Here is a 9,724-nt window from a genome sequence, read left to right as displayed (position 1 = left end):
GGAAGAAATCGCCCCAAAAAGTCAAGCCGCCTAGTTATGTCACCATTTTTCAAACACTCGCCAATCGATAAGGACAATTTGCCGTGCGGCTCGTATTCGGGCAAAGATGGGGGAGGTCGGTCGGCAAATTCTGCTGTGGAAATTTTTGGTGAATAATTTTGCTCACCTGGCTAGCGGTTCTGGGCAGGCTGCGGGCCACCGAAGCCGCCAAACGGGCAGAAATCATCGACATCTTATTTTGTTTGCAGCTGCTGGGTGTTAAATGATTCTTGCGGGCCTAAAGTACCACGGATGTCGTTGGATAATCGTTCCTTCACTTCTTCGCACGGACTGCGCTTAGTAAGGGTCGGAGGAGTATCGTACGAATAATGACGAGGGTTTGCAACACCGAGCGAACCCATGGGTTCAGTTTGGTTGGGAACAGTTCTTCAAACCGTTCCATCAAGGCAATTCCTTACAAAAATATAAGTTTGACAAGTCTATTTATTCGGTGAAGTCTTTTAAACACATCTCTCTCAAAAAAATAAATTCTGTTTATTCATATCATTTAACAAATGCCTCAAATAGAAAGTCCCAAACATAGTGTTTTAGCGAACTTAGCAAAATAATTTCAAAACCGACTGACTAAATGGTTTGACAACTTTTCAACTGTGCACTCAGTTCCTCGATTTAGTTCAATTTTAAATGATTCACTGTCAAATGTCAGAATGCCGGATGTTCGGTACCTCCAGTCGAACGCATATTTGGATGTGACATACGTTTTTCCTCTTCGCGAACGCCTGAAAAACGCACACTTTATTTGAAATAGCAGTTTAACATAGGAAATACCATAAACAGATTAATTTATTCTTTGGAAAGGTGTCCAATATTGAGAAGCTGCTTTAATTTTTGTTAGATTTCCATTATATATTATCTCACAAATACTATCGTCTCGTACACACCGACTTGTACGAGAAATTGAAATAATTTTTGACCAATTTTTTTAACCAAATGATTTTATGTTATTGCTATTATTGTGTCTTTAATTAGGAATCGGCTTCTGCTGAGTACGACGACGTATCTATAATATCTAGCCTTTTTCCAAAGTCTCTTATTGTTTCATGATGTGAATATTGTTTCGTTGAAATTATAGCAAAATTTTCAGTGTTTGTTATGTTGTTCTTGAGTCCATTGACAGCCAAAGAGAAAAAAAGTGACAGAATGAAAAAAAAACTGAAGAAATATTCCTTGCAACAGCGAACATAACATCGGGATTTGAAAATTGTGCAGTGCGCTATTAAATCGGTGATTGTACATTTTTGACGGTGTAGCCATAGCATCCTAACCCGTTAAATGTTGGTCAGCCTAGAAACTCCATCGATTGTGTGGATTTCAAAACGGGTTTTTCGGAAATAGCTGTCTATCAGGGAGGAAAACATAGTTCCGGACAACTGGTGAAGGAAAGCAATCTTTCATTTGATATCATTGTGATATAAAGATAAAGCTGGAAATTTTGCGTCGTTTGTATTATTATGTGCCATGATAATATTAAAGTCATTCAATACCACCGAAACCTGTACTGTTGACGGAAGTGACCAGTCGTTTCTTATTGCTAGTTTTCTTGCTCTTGGCCCAATCCTACAGTTGAATATAGATTTGTGCTATCTGTTTTACAGTGGGCGAAAAATTCAACAGCGGCTCAGCTGGTTCGCTTATCAGATTAGATGTACGGTGTAAAATGTGCAATCTAAGAAATTGATGCATCAGTGAAAATGGCCAAAGCAATCTGGTGAATCTAGTCATCAGCAGAAACAACAACAAAGCACCTGACACATCATCTTTCCCGAGGAAAGTAAGCGCAAATGCCTGCTGAAGGATAATGACGAACGGAGCTAGCTATGCAGATCTTTTAATAGAAATTCGGCATTTTTTTTGTGTGGTTCTCGTGTGCGCTACTGCTGCCCGTTGACTATATTTATATCGAGGTGTGTGTCGTTGTGCCGCAGTTTGGCAAGGTGGATCAATTTTTAGTTTGTCCTGATTTATAAAACCACAGACACCTTGGAGAGCAGAATAGAAAACCCGACCGTTTTCGTTACGGAAGTGGCACGAAGCGAATTAGTGACAAAAATCAAACTCAGATAGCTGGAACGAAACAATGTAATTTGATGTAAGCTGTTCGACCTGATCGTACTATAGGGAAGTGCAGCAGAATATAACCTAAAGGGAACCTTCCACTGCTTCCTACTTTGCTAAGCCGATAAAACAGCAAGAGAACAGAGCCCAGTATTCTTCGTTTGGCATTTGCACGAGCTCCACCAACACGGAGGATGGCTTATACTACGAATAAAATACACGATGAGCTCTGGGAACAGATACTAGAGAATCACTGGAAATACCTCGAGTCGGAAGAATCGATGCAAAAAATTCAACTGCGGCGTGACCTAGAAGGTAAGAACGTGGTGCACTATAACGATGACTCAGTGCCGCACAGTCTTCTCTGATGCGGGAATATTTAAGGAAACCTGTTTTGTAACATACCTTACTTTAAACCCTTTGGCTACGCGAAACCCGTATTTATAATGTAGCTACGATGGACATACTAACACGGCTTACGACGGATAATTATTAATTTGAAAAAAGTCTCATTATAAATCGTTGTAAGTGCTGTTAATACATCTCACTTACTGGAGGAAAATTGTTTGTTCGATAGTATTACCAGGACTAGGAACATTAAATTTGTTTTGAATTAATTGATTAAAAGTGGGTGAGGCAGAATTAACCACCGGAATTCAAATTATAAGTCAAACCGCTTTAGTTAAATTTTCTTTAAGAACTAATGGTTGAAGGTACGAGATTAGATGAGTTATCTACTGTGTCCACTCTCTCGAAATGCAGCTCGGCATATAAAAAAATTGTATGTGATTCATTCCTTTTTACCTCATTATTAGCATTCAATCAACTGTGCGACACATTGTAGTGGTTATAGAACCATGTATGTTACTGCAAAACTACTACTCTGCTTCTATTTCAGAATTGATAGAAAATCGTCTTGGCAAGGTGTCTCCAAAAGAGAAATTCTTTCTAAATGACACGAAATATGTCTTTGACAGGTAAATTTTGGAAAGGGTTCTCATACTTAGTTCAACCTTTTTGAAACATATTTTTCTACGTCGTTTTAGTTCCGTAGCCTGTTTGGATGGGTTTACCGCCTACAAAGCATCGATCGGATTCGAGGCCGTCAGCCAGTACGCAAACAATCTGTTTGTGAAACCATGGCGGAAAGAATATAAAGTGATAAAAGTAAGACAATGTCATCATAATATGTTTCTTCGGAACAACTTTTTCATATCCTTCGTCCTTATATGGGGCTCTCGAAACAGATGTATTCCGGCTTCTATCAACACGAAATTGCTTCTAACCTGTTGAACGCGGAGAAACTGTTCCAAGCCATGGGCTACCAGCTGATGACAAATCGAACCCTCGTTCTCGAAGGACCCATTTGTCCGGATCAGGTGATGAATGTTGCGCGCGATGCTATCACGGCGTACGTTGAATGCCAGGTAACTAAATGGTTATTACATGTGATGTTTAAATAATGCAGATCTGTATACACGATTGCACTATCTTTTCACTTTCCACAGATGATGAAACGGATCTATAACGAATTTACGGCATTGCGATTATCGGTTGACTGGATTGATATTTATAACTTCCGGAGCTTTCATGCCGGTAACTAAAGTTTGGTTTCGTTGAAAGATATTTTGTGTTTTTTAATGCTCTTCATCTTTCATTTTAGCTGATGTTATGCAAACTGTTAAGCAGATGGCGCAACTAATACAGGAAAAACATCACAATAAACTCCACCAAGCTAAATTGAAAGGTATATTTCAGCGTACCGTCGTACATTAATATTTCTTTCTTCACTTGTAGTTTCTGAACCACTAACATCAATTATACATTCGCATGATAGTGAAGGCATGTTTATATTTTTGTACTCCTTTATCCTAATTCATAAATACCCGAACGAGTTAATCGTACGCTTGCTGCCTTATGCTTAAATATTTACGTTTTTTCATTACTTTATTCATATTTATGGTGGATTCATTTATAAGTCGGATGCATACGGGTATAAATCGAGTTTTTCAAAGCTTCATAAACATCGTCGACAATTCCACTGAGGTAGAGCTTGAAACACATTCCATTACTTGCAATTTCGTGTCTTTGCGAAACAGTACTTAACCCCTTCACAGTCAGTGCTTAACCCCTTCAGCCCCTGAGAAAATGGCTCAAATAATTGTCACACTATTTTTTTACATTTTTGTATAGTTTTTGGTCTAGAACCGAATGATGGTCAATTTGCTTGTGTAATCCACGATAATATATCAAATTAACCAGTTGAAAAATGTATAAGCTAGTAGAATCATTAGGTGACAATAGGAAATATTTTAGAAATATCAAATTCGTGCAGCTAGATTTCGTACACTGAAACCTTTATCTCTTACGAAATGACTAAACAAAGGTTTGATTGTAATCTGCTTTACTGAGATAGTATTTAGTATATTTTTATTTAATATGTACATGGAATTTCATGGAAAACAATCAGTCACTTTTACAATAGTTAAGTGTTATCGAATCCAATCAAATGTAGCATCGTTATCAATTCTGAAATTCGAAATTATTGTCTCGCTAATATTGGATTAAATCTGCAATAATATACTCGTTATTTATGGTCGTTATTTAAAGTAGGGATAGGAAAGTAAGAATGATAGGCGTCATGGCTAAACCAGGAATATCTCTTTACGTTAGAGAAATGTTTCGATTCCAATTCACATAAGTGATGATTCTATTGTTGAGTTGTATCATTTCTACTTCTTTTACACACTTGCATGTTTCGTTATTACTGACAAGATTCTAGCGACTTTTGTGAGCATCTATGAGCACATGACTTGATCAGAAATCCAATAGACGTGATAAAAATTTTCAACATACGAATAAATATCCTCTTGCATAATCCATCCTGTATGTATTTTTCCCATCCTGAAGTGTATCTTGTTGCCGATATGTCCTGCTGGTTCATATGGCCGTGGGTCTGTCAAACAATACCGACCATCCTTCCACCCTCCAACTCCCTAAATCTGCATTCTAAAACAAACACGTGTTACAGAGTACGATCCCGTGTGTTTATGATTCTTTATTGTTGTGCTGATCTTCTAACAATTGGGATATTCCAGAATCGGGTTGTTTTTCGTTTCGCGACCGATATGGGCCTCACTCTATTGTTTTACTCTCTTTCGTTCTAATCTTCTCTTCCCAAACCAGACACGACGTTGTACGGCAATAATATAAATAATAACAGTCATAGTGCGCCTCCTTTAGCGCCTGCTAGTAGTAGCGCCTGCGGTTCATGCAATTCGTATCAGTTCCATATGCAAAGCCTACTGCAGCAACAGGTACCACCACCGCCGCCACCCGCGCCTTACTGTGGTGGTGGTGGTGGTGGTGGTGGTGGTGGAAATGGTGTTGCAGTTGGTAGTAGTCAGCTGTATAATAGTGCTGTTGCCGCACCCTGTAGTATTCATAGTCAGCAGCATCAACATCATCAGCAACAGCAGCAGCAGCAGCAGCAGCAACAGCAACAACAACAACAACAACAACAACAACAACAACAACAACAACAACAACAGCACCAGCACCAGCAGCAACAGCAACAACAACTACATCATCATCAACAACAGCAGCACCAACAAGTGCCAACAAATGCATACGGTGGACTGTATCATTCTCAACATCAATCGCAACATGTCCCGCATCACCACCATCATCATCACCTTCATCCCAGTAGTTTCCAATCGACGAGCTCAGGTGGCCACGGTACGTCAGTAGCGCCTAACCTCGGAACAATGCCTCATTCGAAGTCGCTCGATCACTATCAGGATGCAAGTTCCGCTTCTACCGCATCTGCTGCTGCTGCTGCAACCCCAATGTACGGCATGAACGTAGGGTGCATGCAAAGACATTCGATCGACCAACCGTACCATTTTACGCCAAATACGATGTACGGCGGTCACTTTGCACCGGTAGCACCATACGAGGAAACTCTTAATGAAATGTGTGCTGTTGGAGGAGGAGGTGGAGGACGAGGCGGTGGACCCGGTGGTGGTGGAGTTTTCGTTAACAATCTCCACCCTTATAATAACGTTCCAGGCACCAATGGTCGCTATAATCCGATGTCGAATTTCCCGACGATGGCGGCGGGGTCGGTGGCCGACGCGATGTATGGCATGATGAACGGAGTTGGCGGTGCGGAAATGAAGCAGAACGGCAACCTTATGGAAGGCGGTGGTTGCTACCGACATGCGGCTTTGAATGGAGGTTCGTTCGTGGGACACCCTCTGTTTTCTGCCTACCATGAACAAATGCACCCATCTTACTACATGCCGGATCCATCGAAGGTGCCGTCTGGTACTAAGCAACATCTTGGCTCATCGAGCTATGATACTAGTTCGTCGTCGATGGCCACCCAAACGGCCTATCCGAGCGCACCCCAACCGGGAGCGTCAATTTTGAGTAGTAAGAAAAAAATCTACAATGACTACGACGTACCGCAGTCGTCTTCAGGAACCGGTTTACGATATGGCAGCGAGCAGAAATCGGTCGGCGGTGGTGGCAAAAAGCTTGATCGGTACCACAAAAACGCGGAGTTACTGATTGACTACGAGAGTGACATGCTTCCGGAAGCATTGGTCGAGCGAAACAACCAGAAGGAGTACAGCGGTCATCATCATCATCATCATCACCACCACTTGCACCATCAGACATCGCGCAATTCTCGCCAGTCGGACTTTGATAGCTACGAGGACGAGCAACAGCAACAGCAGTTGCAGCATGAACCGAGCAGTGTGAATCGTCGCAAGAATCAGGACGGCATTGGGTGCTACGATTCATGGAATTTCGTCTACGAAAATCTTCAAAAGCAGGGCTACTCGAAGGATTTAGGCGAGCGGGGCGACTTTTTCACCGACGAGCTTGGTGTCGAACGACAGGGAGTAGAGGAAGAGGATATGGCTGCCCTTCGACGACCCCGTGCTAAGGTTCCGGAGAATGACCCTAACGGGGGTAGCCGAAGAGAATCGACCAGTGGCGGCAGCACCCTGCGTCGCGGTCAGAACGAGAAGCTTAAGGCAATGAAAGCGAAGGCTGCAGATAAGGTGGACGGAATTGTGCGCCAATCGGGGAGTACCGCTTCAAACGCGACAATTAAACCAGAGCGGAAACACGAGCGACAGTCTTCGGCCGGCGGAGGACCGGCAGGTAGTGGTGGTTCTTTAGTGCAAAAAATGGCCAAAACATCCATCTCATCCCGACAACACTCCGGGGAAGATCTGCTCGGATTGGATCAGCATCCGCAAGCTGTTGCGACCGGGTCGACAAGCAGCAGAAGAAATTCGGTCACCAAAAAGCAAACGACCGCCCTAGCAGCTGGTCCCCCCGGATCATCGACATCCGTACCACCCAAAGAAAGCAATAATAATACCACCACCACAGGAATTTTGGTCAATCATCATCACCCTCATCAGGCAACACCGTCGGCATCATCAATGTCAACGGCCACGACTACAACGACGACCCTGGGACAGAAGAAGAAAACGGCCACCTTCGACACCGGTGCGGTCACGATCATCAATCCCTCGCCGACGTCAATACCGACCACCGGGGCGACGTTAAGCAGCGAATGGAATTGCAATTTCTGTACCTTTCTTAACCCGGATGGCAAACGCATCTGTGATATGTGCTCGAAGAGCCGCGACTTCCGGCTCGACGGAGCCAACGCTAGCAATGGAACGGCAACCTGTGTTTAAATGGGTGTATGTGTTTGCGCGTTCACGGTAAGAATGGGAATTCCACAATGGATAGGAAAGCAAGCAGAGGCAGCGAGAGAGGGTGGGGGAAGGGGAAAACAGACCTTCCGTTATGGTGGAACTAGATAAGGTTGCCATTGATTTAGAGAGAGAAAGAGAGAGCGAGAGAGAAAGAGAGAGAGAGAGAGAGAGAGAGAGAGAGAGAGAGAGTTTTTATGTATGTTAACCTGTGTTTCGATCTCCCATGTTTCTAACTATTCTTGGAATGTTTACTTCTTAATCCTTCGTCTTTATGGCGACCCTCTTTGCCTTGATGGCCATATTACATGATTATTTTACTTCACTTGCGTTGTTGACTTGTGCACTTGGCCGAAAAAGGAAGGTCCAATAATTTAATAACTTGTTTAAACTAACTTAAAGAATTAGATACAAATTGTTATTATTCAAAACTCTACACCTTAGTCTGCAGAAAAAAATCGTTTTACTTTCACCGCAGTAGTATTGGGTTACTTTTCCACCACATTTTCCTAGCTTCAATGAAGTAGAAAAACAAAATAAAGCAAAGGACAGTTACCATAAGCGGTGTTTGGTGGATCAAGAACTGCTCGCCGAGCTATTGATGCGCGATTGGAAATCATTTGGATTTTGGTCAATAATATACATACAAATATAGTTCATACATCATCTTAAAACGTTAAAATAAAATTAAAAAAAAAAACATAAAACGGGTCGATTGGTCAAACCATATTTCGGAAGATAGTAGAACGAGAAAGTGAGAGGAGCTTTAAAAAAAAAATATATATATATATAACACAAAAGCGGATCGTTGCTCAAAGATTCACCTGACTCCATTTCCAGGGAAGATGAGTACCGGGGAAAAGCGACTATGAGTACCGATTTTTGGAAGATGGATGTTGTAAGAAAACCAATCACTTTGATAAAAACAGACATTAAAAGAAAGTTGGGATCGACAATCGTGTTTTGCAATTTCATAACTTCCTAAATGGGTTTGTTCTGCGGGTTTCGAGGCCATCGGTGTAAACGGATGGAAGAATAAAAAAATGGGCGAATGGTACCGCGGTACACGCATCGTATTGTTTTTTGACATTGAAAAATACAACCAAATTATATTAAAATAGTTATTACTTCTTTAACGGGAGACGGGAAAGATCGAAATGATAGTAGGACAAACGATTACTGCGCTCTTGTTAGGTCGAGTTAATTTGGAGTCCGACCCGGAAAGCAGATACTAGTCAGATACGAGCAGAAGCAGGGAACCATGAATAAAACGGCTAGAATAGCTGAAGTAATTGGCGATTTGATTCAAATCAAACAACAAGCAAAAATAATATATTGATTGTACATCCAAACGATTGTTATACACTACTATATTTAATTAGAAAACTATTTTTTAGTTTGTCGTCGATGTTATAAAACACAGGATGAAAATTGGATTAATATTTACTGGTAGAACGAGAATCGCATATGGACGACGAAGATACCCAGAGCCGAAACAACAAGGGTACGGGAAAAAGTGAAACAATGCAAATAGATATTATATAATATTCTATTTCTACATTTTGTAGCAAATTTCTTAACTATCAAGCGACTATGGACAAAAACTGTGAAGGAAAATCCTACAAACCAGATCGCAACTTAAACTAATACCAACCAAGTCGCTAAAAGTAACTCTAAAAGATCGTATAATTAAAACTTTGTGCTCTCCAAGAATGCATAAAAGGAATATCTGAAGGAAGGATAATCTGAAGTTGAATTATGAATTTCGGATTAGAAAGAAGGGTGAAACTGTTTCGCTTATTATAGATTTTAATAAAACAAAATGATCCATTTCTTTGTTTGCTGTTGATACATCCCCGGTTGTT

General features: G+C 41.3%; 3 protein-coding genes across 3 annotated transcripts in view; 2 read left to right on the top strand and 1 right to left on the bottom strand.

Moving 5' to 3' along the window:
* The window catches only part of LOC131286740 (ATP synthase subunit alpha, mitochondrial), a 2,901-nt gene extending 2,562 nt beyond the window's left edge, over positions 1 to 339 (bottom strand). Inside the window, exon 1 of the mRNA XM_058315739.1 lies at positions 167 to 339. Within this exon, the coding sequence (XP_058171722.1) occupies positions 167 to 232 (66 nt within the window). The 5' untranslated portion in view covers positions 233 to 339. The remainder of the gene's footprint in view (positions 1 to 166) is intronic.
* Positions 1 to 8,005, top strand: part of LOC131286731 (uncharacterized) — a 23,792-nt gene extending 15,787 nt beyond the window's left edge. The window contains exon 14 of the mRNA XM_058315728.1: positions 5,866 to 8,005. Within this exon, the coding sequence (XP_058171711.1) occupies positions 5,866 to 7,841 (1,976 nt within the window). The 3' untranslated portion in view covers positions 7,842 to 8,005. The remainder of the gene's footprint in view (positions 1 to 5,865) is intronic.
* On the top strand, positions 1,740 to 3,891 carry LOC131286761 (protein tamozhennic). Its single transcript, XM_058315762.1, has 6 exons — positions 1,740 to 2,430; positions 3,014 to 3,092; positions 3,162 to 3,282; positions 3,363 to 3,542; positions 3,624 to 3,711; positions 3,779 to 3,891. Exons 1-6 carry the CDS (start codon positions 2,310 to 2,312, stop codon positions 3,889 to 3,891), a joined length of 702 nt encoding a protein of 233 aa, XP_058171745.1. The 5' UTR covers positions 1,740 to 2,309.
* Positions 8,006 to 9,724: the final 1,719 nt, after the last annotated feature.

This window comes from Anopheles ziemanni, chromosome 2, assembly GCF_943734765.1.
Source record: "Anopheles ziemanni chromosome 2, idAnoZiCoDA_A2_x.2, whole genome shotgun sequence".
Taxonomy (NCBI): Eukaryota; Metazoa; Arthropoda; class Insecta; order Diptera; family Culicidae; genus Anopheles; species Anopheles ziemanni.
This window is presented reverse-complemented; position numbering and strand designations above follow the sequence as displayed.

What these genes read in the sequence shown, in the direction of transcription:
- LOC131286761 (XM_058315762.1), top strand. Translation starts at nt 2,310, where the DNA reads ATGGCTTATACTACGAATAAAATACACGATGAGCTCTGGGAACAGATA. An exon ending in ACGAAATATGTCTTTGACAG is followed by an intron (nt 3,093 to 3,161) that starts GTAAATTTTGGA and finishes ACGTCGTTTTAG; the next exon opens with TTCCGTAGCCTGTTTGGATG. An exon ending in AAGAATATAAAGTGATAAAA is followed by an intron (nt 3,283 to 3,362) that starts GTAAGACAATGT and finishes CTCTCGAAACAG; the next exon opens with ATGTATTCCGGCTTCTATCA.